Source organism: Mastomys coucha, unplaced genomic scaffold, assembly GCF_008632895.1.
Source record: "Mastomys coucha isolate ucsf_1 unplaced genomic scaffold, UCSF_Mcou_1 pScaffold15, whole genome shotgun sequence".
Classification (NCBI taxonomy): Eukaryota; Metazoa; Chordata; class Mammalia; order Rodentia; family Muridae; genus Mastomys; species Mastomys coucha.
The window spans coordinates 136,582,514-136,605,825 of NW_022196897.1; the positions used below are offsets into that span (position 1 = coordinate 136,582,514).

Genomic DNA, 23,312 nt, shown 5'->3' on the forward strand with positions numbered 1-23,312 from the left:
TTGGCGCCAAAGCGAGGAGCTGGTTGCTGGTGTTGTGCGACTCTGAACAATAGAAGTGCCGCGGCCTGGGAGCCAGCGACCGTTTGGGGTGACTTGGCAGCTGACGGGACCACGGGACCCGGGCGTGTCCGTCATGTTCTGCGAAAAAGCTATGGAGCTTGTCCGCGAGTTACACCGCGCGCCAGAAGGGCAGCTGCCGGCCTTTAACGTGAGGAGCGGCGGCTAGGGAGGGGCGTGTCGAGGGCCAGGCCTGGGGACTTGGGACTTAGGGCGGGGCCTCATGCTTCGGGGCGGGGCCTATGCCCGCTGTTGCTTGCTGGAGACTTTTTCTCAAGTGTCGGTTGCTGGGCTAACTTGCTTGATTCCGAGGTCGGAAACAAAAAGTTTGAAATTGTAGGAAGGGCCAAATTGTAGGAAGAAAAAGACTCGTACTTATGTTACCTATTGACTTGGTGACTTTCCCCATCTGAGTGTTTCTTGTTTTTGTTTTTTGAGACAAGTCCTCATGTAGTCCAAGCTGGCCTGGAACTCTATTAAAAAAAAAAAAGTACGTGTATGTGCCTCACTTGCATGAAGGTGCTTCATGGAAGCCAGAAGAGGGTGTGGGATCCTTTGGAACTGGGGTTATAGGCGGTTGTGTGCGGGGAACCCACATCCTCTGCAAGAGCAGTAAGTACATTTAGCCAGAGCCACCTCTCCAGACCCACACGCATCTTTATAGGCAGCTTCTTGATGAGCCAATAGCATCTTGATATAACCTCAGTAGTTCTGGGGCTTGCTGTGAGGCTGACCCAACTTTGGAAACCACAGATTTGCTTTCCTTGCTTGTAGATTATTGCCTTTTTTTTTTTTTCCTTTTTTCATGTATCTGGATTCTTTCCGCTAAGAGCTGACACGTCTATAGAGGGCCATGTGGAATCATGTAGAGTGAAGTCTTTGTATCTAGCCTCTTTTGTTCAGTATTATATTGAATAATATATAATGTATTTGAGACTATTCTAATATTCAGTAGTTCAGTAGCCTTATACTGCTTTTTTATTTTAAAGATTTATTTTTAAATTTTGTGTGTATGACTGTTCTACATGCATGTATATATGTAGGGGTGTTCATGCCTGGTGCCCACGGAGGTCAGAAGAGATCATGGATTCTCCTGGAACTGGAGTTATAGACAGTCATGAATCACCATGTGGGTGCTAGGAATTGAACCTGGGTCTGATAGAACAACAACCAGTGCCCTTAATCACTGAGCCGTTTCTCTAGCTCCTATTGCACTTTTCTTTTTTTAAAATATACTTATTTATTGTATTTGAGTACACTTTGGCTGGCCTCAGACACACCAGAAGAGGGCATCAGGTCCCATTACAGATGGTTGTGAACCACCATGTGGTCACTGGGAATTGATCTCAGGACCTCTGGAAGAGCAGACAGTGCTCTTAACCTCTGAGCCAATCTCTCCAGCCCCCTATTGCATTTTTCAAATGGCTATTTGTTTTATCTTTTAAAAATACACATACAGATATAAAGTTGATCATTTTAACTCCATGTGCGCTCCAGTGCCACTAATTACATCCACATTTTTTTTCTTTTTTGGCTTTTGGTTTTTCCGACATTGTTGTCAAATCTTCCCACTGTTTCCAAAACCATTTCATTTTTCCAGCAGAAATGTTGGAAAACATGACTGCTAAGCAGCAATGCCCAGTCCCCCTTTTCTCACAGCTCCTGATAGTCACTTTTCTTTTATATTTATTTACTTATGTGGGTCGGGACATGTGTACCATAGCACAGGTGTGGAGGTCAGGGGGCAAGAGAGTTGTCCTACTGTGTCAATTACAGGAGGTCATCAGGCTAGGAAGCAAGTGCCCTTACATGCCAAGCCATCTCACCTGCTCCCATTTTTTAAAAGACTATGTTGTCAAGGCTGGCCTCAACTTGAGATGTTCCTTTCATTTGCTGGCATTGATTCTAGGCCTGTGCTCCTTTGTCTGGCTAAGTTGCTTTTCTGTGTATGAATTTGCCTTGCGTGGTATTGCAGATAAGGAGACTGAAACTATAGTCCTTTTGTGTCTGTTGTCTCTGGTTTAATGTGGAGTTTTCAGGATCTTTCTATGTTGTAGTATGTGTCAGCACTCATTCTTCTCATAGCTAAATTACATTCCACTGGGTGATATACCACATTTGGCTTATCTCTCCATCTGTTGTTGGTCATTTGAATTATTTTTGCCTTTTGACTATTTTGAATAATTTTGCTAAGAGCATCTGTGTAAATCCCAGTTAGTGTATGCCTGTAATTCCAGGACTTGGGGCGCTGAGGCAGGAAATTTAATATGAGTTTGAGGTCAGCCTGGGTCACCTAGTACTAGTAAGACCCTGTCTCAAGAAAACCAATTATGAAACCGTAAGGATAAAAAAAAAGCAAACATAACAGAATTGTAAGTTTTTGTGTGGGTTAGAGATTTAGCTCAGTAGTAGTAGAGGGAATAACAAAGCAAAAAGAAAGAAAGAAAACATGGGCTTCGATATAATGACCTAGAAGTGCAGTTGGTGGGTCATGTGGTAGTTCTGTTTAACTTTTTTTCTGGTGCCAGGCATAGAGCTCAAGGTCTTATGCAAGCTAGGACAGTGTTGTTTAAGATAGGGTATATCTATGTAGTGCCTGAAGACCTTGAGCTCTTGGTCTTCCTGTTTGGCATCCTGAGTTCAGGAACTACTTCGTCCATTCCTTTTAACAATCTGAATAGCTGTGGAACTGATTTCCACAGGGCTATATCACTTTATGTTCCTTGCCAATATCTATAGCTATGAAAATATTGTGAAGCCTGTTTTTTTTTTTTTTGGTAAGGTATTCAAATGAAAGATAATACAGATTGAAATTAATAAGGGAATCAATGGATGTATATTAATATCAGTTTATACGTTCCGTTTCAGGAGGATGGACTCAGACAAGTTCTGGAGGAGATGAAAGCTTTGTATGAACAAAACCAGTCTGATGTGTAAGTTGTAATAATATTGATGTTTTAAAAATAAGAATCTCTTTGGGGATTTATTGTTATTGTTGTTTGTTTATTTGTTTGTTTTTTTAATTCTCTGCATCTGTCTTACTCCGCTTGTACAAGTGAGCATAGGACTAGAACTTAAAGGGTTTTCTGCTACTCTGGTTGGACTTAATACATCTTCATGATGTGTAACTTCTAAGTTGAAAGGACTAAAGTAGACTTAAAAAGGTGAGACAGGAGCAGATAAAGACCATAATGCAATTAAATACTTAGTTCCCACTCTTTGTTTTCATTAACAGATGCCTTAGTGTGTTTGAAAGAGATGGGGTCCGCTGAGCAGGAACAGCAGTGATTTCTGACAGCATGAGTAGAGTTCATTGAGAACTGGTGTCACATTTAGCAGGTCAAAAAGGGGCTGTAGATGGACAGTTTAAAACTGGGCATGGCGGCTCACACAATGGAGAATCTGGACTGTGAGAACAGCCTTGAAAGGCTGCCATCACATGGTAAGATGAAAACGGGTGCTGTGAGCTGGGTCAAAGTGAGGTAGTAGAGTGTTCCTGTCCCTGCCCCCCACTCTGAGTAAGGGTTTCTTGCTGTATAGTCTTGACTGTCCTAGAATTCGCCCTGTAATGCAGGCTATCCTCAGAATCAGAGATCTACTTGCCTCTGCCTTCCAAGTGCTGGGATCAATGCCCAGTGGCAGTCAGAATCTTAACCGGAGAGGTTTATGAGTTACTTGGATATAGAAATTAATAATATGGGGCATACAAAACAATAGGAACACAATGCATGCATATAACAGAAAAATTTTTGCCAATGGAATGAGGAACTAAACAGCAAGGCTGTGGTAAATGTGAGTCAGATGTCAAGTCTTGAACTGAATTCTACGAAGTTGTTCATTAATCCATTCAACAGACATGCACCAAACAAAGCTGTGCTGATAAATGTTTCTGGTATTTCCTTGGTAGATAACATAGTTTAGATTTCTGTTCATGACCCTTACTATTTAAGAGACAGATACTAAGTACAAACATGTCGTGATGGGAGATGTGCTCTAAAGGAGAGCCACAGGAGAGAATAGTTGCTAGGAGACAGTACAGAGCATAACAGATTGAGGAATGGAGAGATTTCCTTAAGGAAAGGACATTTTAGCTGAGGCTTTAAGAGTTAGATTTCGCAGGGCACGGTGCATGCCTTTAATCCCAGCACTCGGTGGAGGGGGGAGGGTAGAGGGCAGGCGGATTTCTGAGTTCCAGACCAGCCTGGTCTACAGAGTGAGTTCCAGGACAGCCAGGGCTACACAGAGAAACCCTGTCTCAAAAAACCAAAGAGAGAGAGAGAGAGAGAGAGAGAGAGAGAGAGAGAGAGAGAGAGAGAGAGAGAGAAACAGAGACAGAGACAGAGACAGAGAGACAGAGAGACAGAGATATTTCACTCACAAAAACAGTCAGGGTAGGCAGAGAACATCCAGACAGTGGCCCTAGCAAATGCCAAGGATCATAAGGAGACAAGTACTCAGGAGACTGTTCAATGTGGCTGGAACTTAGCAGGAGAAGGGGGGGGGATATCAGATGAGACATTTCAGGATGGGTTGGGTAGTCTTTGTTTTGAGGTCAAAAACCTGGCAGCTGTTTGTATTTAACAAACAGAGAGGAGGGGACACAGTGGTAAGTCAGGTCATTAAAAAAGTGACCTGGAGACTATAATAAACAGAATAAAAATATATTTTGGAGTTAGCCTATTAGGTCTATTTAGTCCCAGTAAGGGACTGAATTTTCTGTATTCTTATCTGTGCTCTGTGCAAATGAGTGATCCTGAAATTTGTCACTTACTTTGTTAAATTCTCTCTGGGGAGGTGACCATCGTTTCTGGTTAAAATTATTTGTGAGGGGGCTGGGGAGATAGATAGCAGTGGTTAAGAGTACCAGCTGCTCTAGAGAGCGCTGGGGTTTGATTTCCAACACCCACATGGCAGTTCACAATGGTCTCTAACTCCAGTTACTGGGGATCTGACACCTTCTTCTGACCTCTGTGGGAACCCCACACATGTGGTACAAAAACCCAAACATGTAAGACAAAATATTAAGATTATTTATTATTATTTTATTTATTCATATATTTATTTATTTTGAAACAGGGTTTCTCTATGTGGCTCTCTGGCTGTCCTGGAACTCTTTCTCGGGCTACATCTGACTCCCAAGTGCTAGGATTAATGGTGTGAACCACCAACCATTCAGTTCAAATAAAAGGAGTTTTAAAAATATATAAAATAGGGCTGGTGGGATGACACAGTGGGTAGAGGTACTTGCTACTAAGCTTGACGATTTGAGTTTAATTCCCAGGACCCACATGGTGAAAGGACAGTGAAAGTTGCCCTCTTCTCTGTTCTCTATGTGAACTGCATGGACAAATAAATAAATGCAAGGAAAAAATTTAAGAACAATTTATGAACAGAAATGAATCCATCATTAATCATGAATCCATCCACTAATCATGTATAAATGTAAAAAGTTTTACATGTGTCTTCTAAATTACTCTGCTATTAAATTTAGCTAATCTTTTCAGAAAAGATCTCATTTTGTAGTTCAGGCTTAGCTAAAGCTTTCTGTCCTGCCTTGTTTCCCAAGTGCTGGGACTGTAGACATGGTGCCACCATGCCCTGCTAGTCCATATGTATTGCACTGGTTCCTTATAATGCAGGAGTTATATCCTTACATTGCAAACATTTGTAAGGAATGTGGGAAATTAACCTGACCTCCATAGAGTGGCAGAAGTGTGTAGAATGGCTCTATGCGGTTAGTGGAGCAGTTTAGTGCTAGGGCATTTGCCTATCATGTTTGGGGCCCTGGGTTTAATTTCCAGCACCACAAAAACAAAGAAAACCTAGATATTCCGTGACAAATAAGTCTGGGATGGCCCTGAACCCACAGATTTTTCTGTCTCTGCCTCCTCAATGCTGGGATTAAAGGTGTGCCCCACCACACCCAGTTCTGGTTTTTTATCTTTTAATATACTAATGAAAGCCCTGGCAGGGAGGTAGTTACCCTGCCCTGGTTAACTGCTACTAATTGTAAATAGATAAAACAAGGCTATCAGTCAGTCATTCTTGCTTTTGCAATTTTTTTTTTAATAGAATAGAGTTTATTTAGGGCATGGGGCGGGGAGTTAAGAGGATAGCAGAGGCAGAGAAAGGCAGAGAGAAGGATAGAGTAGAGAAGTAGGGGATGGCCATGACCACGTGGAGAGAGGAGGGAAGGGATTGGGGAGCGGGGGGAGCAAAGGGGTAAGAGGCAAGGTGGGGAAGCAGGAGTAAGAGAGCTGCTGCTTTTGCAATTTTTACCTACACTGGAATATGCATATCTGTTTCTTGTTCCTTACATATTTTTATCAGGAATGAAGCAAAGTCAGCTGGACGAGGTGATTTGATACCAACCATCAAATTTCGGCATTGTTCATTGTTAAGAAATAGACGCTGCACTGTAGCATACCTGTGAGTGTCTTGGGTTTTGCTTGGGGACCTAAGAGGGTTTTCAATGTAATTTGGTTTCTCTGGGTAGCAAGGAAGAAAAAAAGCTTCTCTTGTCCTTTTTATGTTTTTTGTTTGGTTTGTTTTTATTTGTTTGTTTTTGAGACAGGGTTTTACCCATGTAACTATGGCTGACTTTGAACTTAATATGTAGACAGGCTTACCTTGAACTTACAGAGATCTTTCTGCTTTTGCCTCCTGAGTGCGTAGATTAATGTCACATGCAGTCACCCTTGTCTTTAAATGAAAAAAAAAATTTAATTTATGAAACAGTAGTATATTCATGAAGAGTGAGAATAATATAATTTGCCCTGTGGAACTTAGTTCTTCGATCTTAGTGTTTTGTCACATTTATTTCATTGTGTGTCTTTTTTCTTTCAAGATTTATTTATTTATTATTTATTTTAGTATTCTGCCTGCATATATGCCTGCATACCAGAAGAGGGCCCCAGGTCTCATTACAGATGGTTGTGAGCCACTATGTGGTTGCTGGGAATTGAACTCAGGACCTCTGGAAGAGCAGGCAGTGCTCTTCACCTCTGAGCCATTTCTCCAGCCCCGGTGTTTTGTTTTTATGCTGTACTAGTTTGGAGTATTATGACAACTGACCTCTGAACTCATAATACTTTGCTTCTCTCAGCTGCAGGGACCTCATGACCTTTGTAACTACTGCACATATTGTCACACTTGGAGAAATAAACAATGCCTTGTGATATTTGTCAGGTTGAAACAGGGTCTCATATAGTCCTGGCTGGCCTTGAACTCATAGAGATCCTCCTACCTCTGCTTCCAAAATTCTGGGATTAAATACACTTACCACCATACCCAACAATCTAAACAGTTCTTATGTACATTTTTTTCCATTGTCTCAAAGATGTTTTCTGTTGATGTCTTTCTGTCAGTAGCCAAAGTCCATGCGCTCCCTTTAGGGTTTTGTGAGTCTTGAGTCTTTTCATCAGAATGACTTTTGACTCTTTTATTCTTATACCATCTAATCTTTTCATGTCCTAGGTATGACCGGTTGCTTCGGATTAGAGCGCTCAGGTGGGAATATGGGAGTGTCTTGCCAAATACTTTACGATTCCACATGTCTGCTGAAGAAGTAAGTTAACACTATTCAGCTGTATTAAGTTGCTATGTTCTCTCAGTGTTCCTTTGTTTTCAGTGACCACTCATCAATTTCTAGCTTGGACTAATTTCTTATATACTTATACAGAAAGTATGTGGTAGGGAGTAATTCTAAGTACCATGTGGAAAACTTTTAGTGTTTAATAGAGTCCCAATATGTTATTTATGAGTAATCCATCTTTGAGATTAAAAACTGGTATTATTACTTGCCTGTTTTCTATATAATGTGTGTATATATGTACATTATAATCAACATTAGAAATTCATATTACTAATAAGTCTTGATTGATCCAGTAATTAAGGCACAGGATTACTCCAGATATTGGGTTGGAGCCAGATAAACTTAAATTCTGACTATTTAGGAACTGCCTATCTCAAGTAACCTGACCTCTCCCTATACCTAAATTCTCTCCTTTAAAAATAATAGAGGTTTGCAAGGACTTCAGACACTGATTGCCTCACGTCAGACCACACATCACCTGTCTTCCATGAGATTTCCCCATACTTTAGACAACAGTTTCCAGTTGTGATGTCCCATGATTCCTGGGACACATGTCCAGAATGAGTGACAAAACTCAGAATATCATTATACTTCAAACATGAAGTATTAAAGCCAAATGAATACAAAGCAAAGTAGATATAGATTGGAACCAGCCAGAGGAGGCTCACAAAGCAAGGGCTGAAAGGGTTGGAAATTCTAAGCTTCTGGTGTCGTATCCTGTGGATCAGAGCTTGACATCCTCTTGACACATTCCATAATGGAGCACATAATGGAACTCACTCTGTAGACCAGGCTGGCTCAAACTCAGAAATTTGCCTGCCTCTGCCTCCCAAGTGCTGGTACTAAAGGCGTGTGCTACCACTGCCGGCTTCATCCAGGTAGTCTTCACAACATTGGTGTCTAAGTGGTTGGCGTTTTATACCCTAGAGACATGACCATCGAATTACCAACCATGTCACTGAGCTCAGTCTTCTCCCCTCCCCTCTCAGGAGGTCACACTGTTAGTGGGGTCCCGAGCCCACTCTAGCCTCTGCTCTGGGTCATTTGGTCAGCATAAATCAACCAGAGTCTGCTATGAGTCATCTCATTAACAAGTTCCTCCTGATACTTTTCTGCATAAGTCATATGTGATTTCTGTTCTACACTGTTTGCATACTGTACTACACCTATTGATTTGTGGGCGTTGAACCAACCTTTTGTCCTTGAAGTGAAGTCAACATGGTCATGACCTGGTCTTTATGTGTCCTGAATTCTGACAATAAGAAGTTTTTGTGTCTGTGCCCATCAGGGGACTTTGACTATAGTGTTCTTTGTTGTTGTGTCTTTATGGGGTTTTGGTGTCATGGTAGAGCTGGCTTTGTACAGAGTTTGTCATTGTTTCTTTTCTTCTGTTTGAAAGTATTAGTGTTAGCTCTTCTTGACCGGTTTGGTAGAATTTGACAGTGAGCCTATCTAGTTCTGGGGCTTTTCTTTGTTGGGAGGCTTTTTATTGTTGGTTCAGTCTTTGATGATAACAGATTTGTTTCTTCTTAATTTTTTGGGGGGAGGGAAGGTTATATGTGCCTAGGAATTTACCCATGTTTTAAATTTAGTCTATGTTATTATTTAGTTACAACTTTGTTAATTTCTGCCCTGATCTTTATTATTTCTCACCTCTTACTGCACTTGGGTTTGGACAGTTCTTGTTCTCCTAGGACCTTGAGGTGCATTGCCAAATAATTTATTTATATCTAATTCTTCTCTCTTTCTCTCTTAAAGATTTATTTATTTATTTCATGTATGTGGGTATACTGTCACTGTCTTCAGACACACCAGATGCCCACTACAGATGGTTGTGAGCCACCATGTGGTTGCTGGGAATTGAACTCAGGACCACTGGAAGAACAGTCAGTGCTCTTAACCTCTCTAGTTGATATCTAATTTCTCAATACAGGTGCTTATAGCTACTACCTTTCCTCTTTGAACTGCTTTAGCTGTGTGCCAAGGGTTTTGGTAAATTGCATTCTTATATTATTTGATTCTGGGAAATTTTCAGTTTCTTCCCTAATTTCTTCAAAATTATATTATTAAATCTCCAAGTATTTGTGTGGTTTCAATATTCTTCTTGTTGATTTCTTGTTTTATTGCATTAATTTGATAAGATACAAAAAACTATTTAGATGCTCTTTTTTTTTTCTTTGAGATTTTATTTTATGTATGTGAACATGCTGTAGTTCTTCAGACACACCAGAAGAGGGGATCAGATCCTATTATAGATTATTATGAGATACCATGTAGCTGTTGGGAATTGAACTCAGGACCTCTGGAAGAACCGTCAGTGCTCTTAACCACTGAACCTTCTTTCCAGCCCTCTCTTGTATTTTTTAAGACTTGATTCGTGGCCCAGAATGTGAGCTCTTTTCCAGAAGCTTATGGGCTGCAGAGAAGAATGTATATTCTTTACCTGTTAGACAGATAGTCTGTGTACATCTGATAAGCTTAATTGATCTATGGTGTAGCTTGAGTTTTCAGATTTATGTATATGAATGGTTTGCCAGCATGTATGGATAGATACCATGTGCATGACTGGTGTTCTTAGAGGTCAGTAAATGGGGTCAGATTCTCTGGAACTGGAATTAGAGATGATTATGAGCCACCATGCTGATGCTGGGAACTGAATCTAAGCCCTCCTTCAGAGCAACAAGTGTTCTTCATCACTGAGCCATCTCTGCAGCCCCTGTGGTATAATTTAACTCAGAGGTTTCTTTGTTATCAAAGGGTTTTAATTATCAAAATGGGGTGTTGAAATCACCAACTACTACTGTATCTGGGCCTATGTGACCTTTTATAGACAGTTACCAGTATTTCATACCTCAACATATATTTCCAATTTTTAGATCATCTTGTAATTCTATTTTGCTTTGTATTTTTTGACATTTTGATTATAATATGTTTGTCATAAAGAGATTCTTCTCTAGTCATGTGTCTTTAGGGTCTTAATGCCTCTTGTGCCTGGATATCTTTCTCTAGATTTGGGAATTTTTTGTTTTAACTTCATTGAGCAGAATCTCTCAAACCTTTAACATTTCTCTTAACTTGTATCCTGTGGGTCCTCAGGTTGGGACTCTTGATTGTGTGGCAGTTCTCTGTCACTGTGTGGGGATGCTTATCTCCGTGGTGATGCCTGAATATAGTATCTTATCTTCTTCTGCTCCATGGCATCTTTTTTTTTAATTCATTGAGAGTTTTTTTAATTAACATTATCACAATATCAGAGTCGTTATTGACAGTTTCTTTTTTTTTTTTTTTCGAGACAGGGTTTCTCTGTATATCCCTGGCTGTCCTGGAACTCACTCTGTAGACCAGGCTGTCCTCGAACTCAGAAATCCACCTGCCTCTGCCTCCCAAGTGCTGGGATTAAAGGCATGTGCCACCACTGCCCGGCCTTTATTGACAGTTTCTTCAGAAGAAAACTACTGACTTTAATCCCGATTCATCCATTTTACTACTCTGTATTGCTGACTTTTTCTCTTTAGGTTTTGAGTTGAATGAAACCATTTACTTGCATTGTCTTAGAAGACATTGATCAGTGTTTTCTAGTAAACTTCTGAAATCATTATCTCGTATTTTGGAGAAGCTAGTTTGCCACACTTTCTATTTTTGGTCTCTGTCTTATGATATCCATTTCTGCTTGGCTGGATCTCTCTTCCTGTTTTATCTGGAAATCTTCTTTAAGGCTTAATCTCCAGTACTCTCTGTAAAGAGACAGCAAGTTTCTGTAATAGCAATAGCTAGGAAGCCATTCAAGATACAGAAATGGGAACACAGAAGTGAAACTGGCAAAGCTGCTACAGGATATGGGACAAAGGTAATTTTTAGAGTGAGTGTGGAAATAGAAAATGAATGACATAAAAGAAGACGGCAGGGAAAAGGGAGAAATAGAAAAACAAGATTAAACACAAGAAAGGCGAAAGAAGCCGAGTGAGAAAAATGTTATTCAGGGAGAAGAGCAAGGAATTAGAAAACAAAAGAAAAACAAATGATATCTCAATCATGAAAAAGTTCAAAAATTGACAAGTGTAAGGAGAATAGATATATATATATACTTAATGAGTACTTAAAACCAGTAAGCTAAGGTCAAAATATTTTCAAATATACAGAGGGAGCTATTAAAAGGGGAAAACATGGTGATGTGTTAGAATGGCGGGTCAGGTCAGAACATACCACACACTAGGCCCAAACAGTTCCACGTGTAAGAGGTTTAATTGAGAGGGAGAGAGGGGGCAGTAGCAGGAAGAGAGGAGGGAGAGAGAGAGATGGAGGGATGTTCCCTGTATATATATGGGTTCTGACATAGTGGCTGCAGGTAAAGGTGGGAGGTGAGCCCAATGGATTCTGGGAATATGGTGGCTGTTGCCCTGGCAACAGGTCTGTGAGACCTGCCCATGTGACGGCACAGGCTTTGGAGGCCCTGATGCTAACACATGGTGCAAAAAAGAAAAAGAAAGAGGAAAAAAATGCGTAACAGTAAAAATGATCTATAAACCAAATTATATGAATTACAAAAACAAAACAAAACCTTTAAAACTGAGGGTTGATTGTGCAAGAGGGCTGCCACGGATTGGATTTCTGCGGGGACCCCTTGTTCTGCAGAGTGGTAAGAGTTCTGGCCTGGTGGGCAAAGAATTCGGTGAGTGACAAACAGAAAGGACACAAAGGAGTGCAGAATCTGAGTGTATTTGCACAAAGTGAAAATCAGGCTTATATAGTATATAGAAACAGGGCGAATGTCAAGGAATATCAGGGATCACGGCAGGTAGTGGTCACATCAAAGTCAGTAAGATCAAACAGCCAGGTGTAAATGATTCCTTCTGAAGAGCAATAGTGCTCTTCTCCGCTGGGCTATTTTGGCAGCCCTAAGCAGTCTGAAGCAGGTAAGCACCAGGAGGTCCCACTCTAGCATCTCCTGGGAATGGTTTGGCTTGTAACAGCAAACATTAGTTCAGGAAACTATTCAACTACTCTCTAGTTTGTAAAGCAATTCTGCCTTGTGTGGCACTGCTCTTAGAGTTCTAACTATGTTTACAGATAGCAATAGTGTTTGACTACCATCTCTAACTCTGGAGACACCCTGTCTGATAAGGCAGCTTCCTTGTGGGAATCAGTAGGCAATAATGCCTGACCTTTATTGCTAATTCTGGGGACTCCCTGTCTGCTAAGGCAGCTTCCCTTGTAAAAATTCCAAGCTAATAACAGCTAGGAAATCAATTAGGATCATTAAAACACTGTGGAGGCCAGGAAACAATGTTAAATCTCAGTTTTAGCTAATAACGAAATATTTCTTAGGGCACCTTTATGCCTGAATAAAGAAAGCATGCAGATCTCTCCACAGACTTTAGCAGAGACCAATCTGGAACACATCAGAACTAGGAGATATCAGCGACTGAATACTCAGGAGACTGGCTCTCTGTGAAGCGTACATTTCAGGTCCGTGATCAGGTTTTTTAGACCTGACATGCAGACACAACTGAAGTAGTCGAGTGCTGCATGACAGAGGGCATAGATTGTAAGAGCTAGAGCAGTCTGCTGTGAGACTGTCTTCTGGGAATGACCAGGAAGCTTCCCTTGTAATGCCTCAGGAATATGGCCATCTAAACAAGACCTGAAAAAGTACACCACAAGTCGACTGCTAACAAAGACAGACGCCAAAAATAGTAAGTGTGACAAAGAGTCCTGGGGCTCTGTCCAGGAAGGAGCTGACTCTCCCAGGGATGAGCTGCCTAGCTGGGTATCCAACCCAAGTTGTTAGCTGTGAAATCACACACATCCAAGTGACACTAAACGGCCTGAGCAGATTTTATTATAGACTTAGGCATATAGAACAGTATATATATGTTTATTTTTTTTCTTCTTTCTTTTTTTTTTTTTTTTGGTTTTTTGTATAGCCCTGGCTGTCCTGGAATTCACTCTGAAGACCAGGCTGGCCTCGGACTCAGAAATCCACCTGCCTCTGCCTCCCAAGTGCTGGGACTAAAGGTGTACGCCCGGCTTTTTTTTTTTTAAGATTGTATGCTTTTCTTTCTTTTTCTTTTTTCATTTTTTAAAAAGATTTATTTTATATATATGAGTACACTGTAGTTGTCTTCAGATATACCAGAAGAGGGCAATGGGTCCCATTACAGATGGTTGTGAGCCACCATGTTGTTGCTGGGAATTGAATTCAGGACCTTTGGAAGAGCAGTCAGTGCTCTTAACCACTGAGTCATCTGTTCAGCCCATATATGTTTATATACACAAAAAACATATATACATGTATACAAGTGTAGTGTGTATATACATACATACATAATATGTACATATGTGTCTGTGTATAAGTATAGGTGTATAAGGGGCTGGTGAGATGGCTCAGCGAGTAAGAGCATCGACTGCTCTTCCAAAGGTCGTGAGTTCAAATCCTAGCAACCACATGGTGGCTCACAACCACCCATAATGAAATCTGATGCCCTCTTCTGGTGTATCTGAAGACTGCTACAGTGTACTCATTTATACTAATAATAAATAAATTTTAAAAAAAAAAAGTATAGGTGTATAACTATGTGTATATGTATGTGCATATATATATGACCATGACTTTGAGGGGAGTAAGGATGTTACATAGGAGGGATTGGAGGGAAGAAATACAAGAGGGAAAATGATGTGATTATATTTTAATTTAAAAAAAAAATCAGCATTTTTGTTTTGGGTTTTGGTTTTTTGAGACAGGGATTCTTTGTGTAGCCCTGACTGTCTTGGAACTTACTGTGTAGACTCTAGATACCCATAATAGTTTATTTATTTATATTTTTGTTTTTGTTTTTTCAAGACAGGAATTCTATTTGGAGCCCTACCTGTCCTGGAACTCACTCTGTAGACCAGGCTGGCCTTGAATTCACAGCAATCTGCCTGCCTTTGCCTTCTAATTACTGGGATTAAAGGTGTGTGCTACTACCAGCCCAGCTATTTTTTCTTTTTCACAAATAAAGTAAAAATATCAAGGCATGGTAGTATACACATTTAATCCTAGCACTCAGGATGCAGAGGCAAGCAGATCTTTGTGAGCTCAATGCCAGCTCAATGCCAAAGAATCCAGGCCAGCCAGGGTTACAGGGTGAAACTGCCTCAAAAAACAGACTTCTGTGTGAACCTTTAATTCCAGCACTGGTAGAGGCAGGTGGATCTCTGTGTGTTCGAGGCCAGCCTGGTCTACAGAGCGAGTTGTTCCATCATGGCCTTGGCTACACAGAACCCTGTCTCCAAAACAAACAAACAAACAAACAAACAAACCAAAAAAAAAAAAAAAGAGGTTAAATGTGTAAGTAATACTAAGTAGGAGTACCAAGAAGAATAAAAGGTGAGGGGATTCTCCCAGGGTCTGAGGGAAAGCACAGCTAAGGCACTAGAGTGCCTCTGGCCATTTCTCAGGTCCTCATAAATTGGAGCCTGCCAGTTCCATTCATGTGGGCAGGGTAGCTAAGCTGTAGGCCTTTGTCTTCCCTGTGGTTTCTATAACTTGTTGCTTGCCACGAGCCTGCCCACCTAAGGGAACAGGTGTTGAAGTGAAATGAGGCATTGGAAGCAGGGCAAAAGATGATGATCTCCAGCTCTTCAACACTTTCTTACTATTCTGTGCAGAAAAACCTAATTCTTTATCAATGTTCTATGCTTCATTAAGTGCTGGGGACTTAACTATTACTGCTCTTTGCTAGATAGATACTTCACTCATTATCACTGCTCTGTGCTTCATTAAGTGCTAGGAAAACTTAACTCTTTATCTCATAATTCTCTGGGCTTGGTAAGTATTAACTCTTACTTTATAATTCTCTGGCAATTAACATACACTGTATGCCACTGGGGAATTCAGTGAAGGATTTATTGCTAAGGTTCCTTTCTTTATAGCCTCTCACTGTCCAGGTGAGAGGGAGGCTTGGAGCAATTAACTTTTATTGAACTAGGAAAAGTGAGTCTGTGCAGAATGAAACACTTTTATATATGTAAATATGCACAGAACCACACATACATTCATATATACATTCATACATACATATTTTTACATTCATACTTTGGCCAGGCCTAGGCAGCTGTCTCATCAGCTTACATACTTAGACACACACACACACACACACACACACACACACACCTATACTTATACACACACATACATACACACACACACACCTATACTTATACACACACACACACACCACCTATACTTATATATACACACACATACACACACCTATACTTATACACATACACACACACACACACACACACACACACACACACACACACAAACACATCGGGAGGAAAGAGCAAAAGCCTCCATGAGCAGGTTTCACTCAGCAAGCTCCAACACAAAAAGAACTCACCTATTCTGGATGAAAAGTAAGTTCCAGCATTTATTGCATAGGGAAAGAAAGCATTTCTACCCTATTCAATCCAAGTCTGTAAGAAAAAAGCCTTGTCCTTATCAGTAAGAAAAGCCTGCCTGCTGCTTTCTGCTCTCTGCAGCTCCTTCCGCTGAGTTCTAGCCTGCCTCTCCTCTCTCCTCAGCCGTTATATTCTGTGTTCTGCAGTCTTGTGCGTCTATTTTGCTTCTCTGCTTCTCTTCTGTTCTCCTTCTGCCTCCTTCATGTCATCGTCCTAGTTTTTTGTACTTTTTTAGGAGAATAGATCACATGGTATTCCAAGCATCTCTCCTCAAAAGTTCACAAGTTCAAACATAAATTCAAACATAAATAAGAAGTAACAACAAGATGCTTGTATGTGTTTCCATTAAGACTAGCTATCTAACTAGTTATTATCTGCCACTAGCTCCACAGGTTCATAGAAAGTTAAAAACTTAAAATTTTAAGTTAGCATGTTTCTGTCAAGAGATATATCCTCTGAGTAATGTCTACCCATTAGTATTGAAGTTCTGTATAGATGAAACCCCATCAATATTTTATCTTCTGTCCTTGCACCAACAATAAATTGTTCATTTCCTTTGATGACATTTAGTTAATAGTTTTACAGCCTAAAGGAATGCATTCCTTAATTGTAAATCTGTCTGCTTTCTATCTTAGTGCAAACAGCCAGTGACATGTAACTTGCAGAGTTCTAATTGCAGCTTTCATATTACAGATGGCTCTAACTGTAGCCCTTTTTATAAAGAGTTCAATAATTACTAATATACATTTAGGAATTCTTAGAGAATCATCATTAGGAATTAAGAAATCATCTGTCTATATAATATCACTGCAAGACAGTACATCTTCATTGATCTGCAGAAAGTCTGTCTAATATGGCAGGCTAATGCCCAGGGATTATTAAATTAATTTAATAATGACAGGAAAAGCCTATCAATAGCAAGATTCAATCCTGAGATTTAGCTTCTTGGGCCTTGCCTCCAAGAGCTCATTCATTGCAGTCCATGGTGAACCATCTCAGGAAAATCACCTGCTACCCTTTAGTCTCTCCTAGATGGGAAATCACCTGCTACCCTTTAGCCTCTCCTAGACAGGTTGTGACAGTTGCAACCTTTTAGCCTCTCCTAGATGGGATCTGACAGCTGCTCAGACCATTTTGGCTACATCTCTGACATCTGCCAGAGCTCTTTTTACTTTGGAAGTAAGTTGTGATAGCTTTGTCAACTTGACACAACCTAAAATACCTGGAAAGATATCACTGGGCCAGTGGGCATGTCTGTGGAGGGTTTCCATAATTAAGTTAACTGATGTGGGAAGATCCAGTCTTAGGATGTATTGGCTTTGAAATGGTAGTACCTAGTCTGTGCAATTTTTCTTAAACTTTGTCAAATGACTATATTTATGTTCACAGATGGAGTGGTTCAACCATTATAAAAAGTCTCTTGCTACTTACATGAGGTCACTGGGAGGAGATGAAGGCTTGGACATCACACAAGATGTGAAACCCCCCAAAAGCCTATATATTGAAGTATGTATACCCACTTTAATGCATACATTGTGCTACCTTCTCTCAAAGATAAAGGGTTTCTAGCCTCTCTTAAAAAGGAAAGAACCGAAACAAGACAAAAGAGTGAGGGTGGACACCTAAAATCTCATTGATACACCCATTTTAGTAGTTTTGTCTTTGGTACCACAAACAGATGGCCACAGAAAGAAAAAGTTTCTGAAGAGGTTGCAAATCCTATAGATTAAAAGATAAGACATAAAATATAATATATAGCTGTCAGATTTTAGTTTCAACATGAAAACTTAGAAAAATATTCATGAAGGACAGGAGAGATGACTCTGGCTAACAACACTGGCTGCTCTTGCAGAGGATTCAGGTTAAATCCTAGCACCCACATGGCAGCTCAGCCACCTGTAACACCGGTGACCCAATGCCCTCTTCTGCCGCCCTTGAACACTGTATATACATGTGGTATACAGATATACATGCAGGTAAAACACCCATATATGTGAAATGAAATGAGAAAAAAAATTAAAATATTCATGGGACAAGTGGGAACTTCTGGATATTAAATGAGTAAAGATTGCACTCTGCATGCTGTAGGCTCAGCAGCAGCCTCTCCTCCCCAAGGCCACTCCACCAAGCATTGGAGATTTTCCTCTAATAGTATTTCTCACACTAAGTTAAAAAGCTTGAAAGCATTGTAAATTTTCAGAATAATTTTAGATCATGGTAGATGTATCTGCTCCTGGCTGCTGGAAGTCAGCGGCCGTCAGCAGAGACCTAACTAACCCTGGGAGAGTAAACTCTTGCCCAGTTCTTAGAAGATGAAGTGCCTCCCTATTTTTCTTGATATCACTCAGTGCTGTCCCTTCAAAACAAAACAAGACAAAAAACCTATTTACAAGTAATGTGTACTTAGATGCAGTTGCATGTTCCTTGGTATACCTGACGACAGTTTTGGAGAGTTGGTTCTCTCTTTATCCTGTGAGATGAGGGGTTGAAACTCCAGCCACCAGGCTTATGCAGTAAGCACTTTACACTTTGCACCATCTTGTCGGTCCAGGTAGTTCTTTACCATTGCAGAAGCTGCTGTCAAAGACTGCCTCCCTCCTCTGCCTTTCAACCAACATCCTCTTTCAGTTTGGATAACTTATTTGCTTAAAGAACAAGGTTAACATGAACAAACTGGGATGATTACCATTTACAAATTAAAAAGTAACTTAGTTGAATTTCACTTTTGCTTCTTATTATGGCACCAAATGAAAGTTGTACTTTCATTTTCTGCTGCTAAGAATTCCCTGGAATGAATCTGCGAATTCAAGAAGATTGAAAGAATCTTTTCCAAAATTAGGAGCTTGCAAACTTAGTTGTGTCCTGCTCACATACTGATATATGGGTGGGACCTTCAAAAATGAGGCTAGAGTGGATTTAAATATTATATACTTAATATTCATACAATACCTATTTTCTTTTTGATTACTACCTATAATAATGTAAGTCAGTTATGGTGGGGCACAGCTATACTCTCAGTTAGTCAAGAAGCCGACACAGTAGGATCACTTGAGTTTGGAGAGGCCAGCCTAGTCTACATAGCAAGTTCAACACCAACCTGGGCTACGAAGGAAATTGTAAGCCATCCCTGGCAATTTTGGGAGCTCTTGTAAAAACGTTTGGAGTTGTGCCTTACTGGTGAAGCAGTTGGCCAATGTGCATGAAGCTATAGGTTCATATCTATGCTAGAATAAGAAACAAAAGAATGTTGGATTAAGCTTTTCCTTGAATTTTTGAAAATTCTTAAGTAACCATTTTTAGCTTATACTTCATTTTCACCTTCCCTAGAAAACATAGCTAAGGCCTGTCTCAAAGGAGAAACATTGTTAATTTGTTCTTTCAGGTGCGGTGTTTAAAAGACTATGGAGAATTTGAAGTTGATGATGGCACTTCAGTCCTGCTTAAAAAGAATAGTCAGGTAGTTTCTGTTGTCATATACATTAAACCTTGTTAAGAATGTGTGTGTGTGAGCAGCGAGGTGGTGGCTCACTGCTTTAATCCCAGCACTTGAGAGGCAGAGGCAGGTGGATTGCTGAGTTTGAGGCTGGCCTGGTCTATAGATCGAGTTCCAGGACAGCCAAGGCTACACAGAGAAAGCCTGTCTAGGGAAAAAAAAAAAGAAGAAGAAAGAAAAAGAAGAATGTGTGTATGGAAATGCTGTTTTTGGGTAGCAAAGCACTGTCTCCTTCTGACATTGCTCTGTATCTCAGACCAGTTCTGAATTTTTTTCTAAATAATAAGACTTGAAGCATATGTGTCATATGCCAAGAGAAAGTTAATTCATTTATTAGGCTGGTGCTTATATTTAATGTATTTTCCTGAGTAATTATTATAATGGGTCTTATTCTAGTTAGTTGAAAAATTATTTGGGTACTATTAAAATGTTGAATTGAAGGGATGGTAATCCACCTGAGACAGGAGGACCAAAAGTTGAATACCAAGCAGGTGTATTGCTTGAAGTAATAAGCCCAGCACTTTGGGAGGCAGAGGCAGGCAGATCTCTGAGTTCCAGACCAGGATGGTCTACATAGCAAGTTCAACACCAACCTGGGCTACAAAGGAAATTGTAAGCCATCCCTGGCAATTCTGGGAGCTCTTGTAAAAAAGTTTGGAGTTGTGCCTTACTGGTGAAGCAGTTGTCCAAAGTGCATGAAGCTATAGGTTCATATCCATGCTAGAATAAGAAACAAAAGAATGTTGGATTAAGCTTTTCCTTGAATTTTTGAAAATTCTTAAGTAACCATTTTTAGCTTATACTTCATTCTAACCTTGTCCTTTAGAGCAAGAAATTGTGATGTAGATCAAGAACTTTTAAATACTTAATATGTAAGCAGAAGGGCTGGTGAGATGGCTCAGCAGCACTGACTGCTCTTCCAGAGATCCTGAGTTCGGATCCCAGCAACCACACAGTGGCTCACAACCATCTGTAATGAGAAACAAATGAAAGCCTATGGGCTGGAACGGGGCCAGAGTGAGAGGGGCCGGAGCAGGAGGGGAGAAGGGAAAGGGGGGAGGGGGGAAAACCAAAAAAAAAAAAAAAAACTATGTAAGCAGAGCAGCTTACTAGGACAAGATTAAATTTGTCAAGCTGTAGAAGAGCTGAGACTTCATATTACCACAGCTCCTTCTTTCCCTCTGCCCATTTTCTGAGATGGCAGTAAAGAAAGGAAAAGGCCTCACAGGGCCACTCTTTCTTTCTTCTTTACCCGCCCTGCCATGTGGATATTGACCGGGTAGTATCCTGTTGTTGTTGACATCCTGGGACAGAATGCTTCAGACCATCTGGTGCTCTGGCCCAAGATGGTGACTGATCTGTTTTATTAGTGTGCAGGTGTCATTTCCCAAAACTAGGTTTTTAGAACAGATTTCTAAGACACCCTAAAATTTTTGTTAAACTAACTGTCATTCCCATGTGTCTCCTTAAACAAGGCATCAAAACTGGATGGTGAATTAAAATGTTTTAAAAAACAAACAAACTACAAAACCCTGTGTTCTGGAGGTGTCATGGAACCTGCAGTTGCCAAAAGCAAAGCTGTCCTCGGAGCATGATGAGTGGAAGTGCTATTTCAATTTGGTGTGGTTTTCTTGGGCTCTGTGGTTGATCTGCCCACTGTGTACAGAGGCAGTGAAGCCTGGGCCTGTTATTCTGCTCCTGTGTGGACATGTAACTGGCCTGAACAACTTGTTATCTGTATTTGAATCCTGTTTTCTACTGTTTACTGTTAAGGGATTTCTAAATGACCCGATGCTAGGCCAGCCCAATGACATAGTAAATAGGAGTGCTAGTACACAGGCCAGTGACTTGAGTTTAGTTTCTTGATCCCACCCATAAGGTGGCAGGAGAGAACCAACTCCTAAGAATTGTCTTCTGACCGTCACATGCATGCTGTGACCTGTGCATGCCTGTGCCTGTACATGGACATGCTCAAAACACGAATGCATGCATATAATTAATTAAAGATCTATATCAGGCCACATCTAAGAGTGACTATATATCTATGTGGCTCATCCACATAGTTTCAATACTAGTGGGGAAATACTTAACATGTATTCTTTAAAACTTTTAAATATAGTGTTAAAGGAACTGTCAAATGTATCACTGTGTATTTTTTATTTTTTTAAACACTTTCAATAATTTTTAAAGATTGAATCATTTATTTTATGTATGTAAGTATACTGTCGCTCTCTCTAGACACATCAGAAGAGGAAATTGGATCCCATTATAGATGGTTGTGAGCCACTATGTGGGTGCTAGGAATTGAACTTGGGGTCTCTAGAAGAGCAGTCAGTGCTCTTAACCACTGAGCCATCTCTCCAGCCTTTAATAATTTTTTAAAACATGATGAATAAAGAGGTAGAGAGATGGCTCAGTGGTTAAGCACACTTGCTGTGGAGAACCCTAGTCCAAGGTGATCCAGTGCCTTTTTTGGCCTCTGTGGGGACCAGTCATTCATGTTGTACACAGGTACATGTAGGTAAAATAATACACATAAAATAAAAGGGAATAATTTTTTTTTTTTTTTTTGAGATAGAGTTACTTTATGTAGCCCTGGCTGTCCTGGGACTGGTTCTGTAGACCAGGCTAGCTTCAAACTCAAGAGATCCACCAGCCTCTGCCTCCTGAATGTTGAGATTAAAGGTTTGTGCCACCACCGCTGGCTATATATATATATATATATATATATATATACAAACATGTATATATATATATATATACAAACATGTATATATATATATATATACATACATATACACATACATATATCTTAAGAATTATGCAGTGACTTTTTTAAAAATAAAAATTTTACTAGTGTTGGATTAGTGGTATCAAGTTTACTTGGCTGTAACAGCACAATAGTTAAGGTTAGCTTTGACTACACAGCTGTACGAGCTGATAAGGTGTATCACAATAGTTAAGGTTAGCGTTGACTACACAGCTGTACGAGCTGATAAGGTGTATCACAATAGTTAAGGTTTGACTACACAGCTGTACGAGCTGATAAGGTGTATCACTAGCTGTTGCTTTTTACTGATGCAGAATGTAATTGAGTTTTTCTCCCCTTCTTTCTCCTCTACTTCCTTTTACTTGCAGCACTTTTTGCCTCGTTGGAAGTGTGAGCAGTTAATCAGACAAGGCGTTCTAGAGCACGTGCTGTCATGACTGTGTCCTGTGGTGACAGCAGCAGGATGTGAAGCTAAGCCAGCTCACAGAAGCGTCCTCACTGGACCTCCCCCTCCTTCGTTTTAAATTTACAGACATGCATTAACATAACCAAGAGGGCTTGGTGTCAGAGCTCATTGGTAGAGCACCTGCTTAGCACTTGAGAGGCCCAGAGTTTCATCCCTAGTACCTCAAAAGACAAGACAACAAAAGTCAAGGAGAAGACTATACCAAGAACTCTTGGCTAGGAGGATAATCTGCCAGCTCTTAAGCCTTTGTTATAGGCTATACCTCTAGTTATTCCATTCCCACAGTAATATTGTACTCTTATAATTGAAAATAAACAGTCTTTGGTTTGAATCTGTTTTCACAATGGGAATCTCCTGGTAGTACATCTTTGGTTGTTTTTGGTAATGTATGTTATGCATGCCAAAGGGCTGAGTTTCCGGAATATGTTTCTAGACCACTCTGTCAAGTAAAGATAGTAATTTATCATCAGGCTGTGGGAAGAGA

The 23,312-nt window shown here is 40.3% G+C and overlaps 1 protein-coding gene across 1 annotated transcript; it reads left to right on the plus strand.

Moving 5' to 3' along the window:
• Gins1 (GINS complex subunit 1) lies at nucleotides 1-23,172 on the plus strand. The gene is made up of 7 exons (XM_031372205.1): nucleotides 1-208; nucleotides 2,926-2,990; nucleotides 6,388-6,486; nucleotides 7,534-7,624; nucleotides 17,489-17,605; nucleotides 19,482-19,556; nucleotides 22,731-23,172. Exons 1-7 carry the CDS (start codon nucleotides 134-136, stop codon nucleotides 22,797-22,799), a joined length of 591 nt encoding a protein of 196 aa, XP_031228065.1. The 5' UTR covers nucleotides 1-133; the 3' UTR covers nucleotides 22,800-23,172.
• The last annotated feature ends 140 nt before the right edge of the window (nucleotides 23,173-23,312 follow it).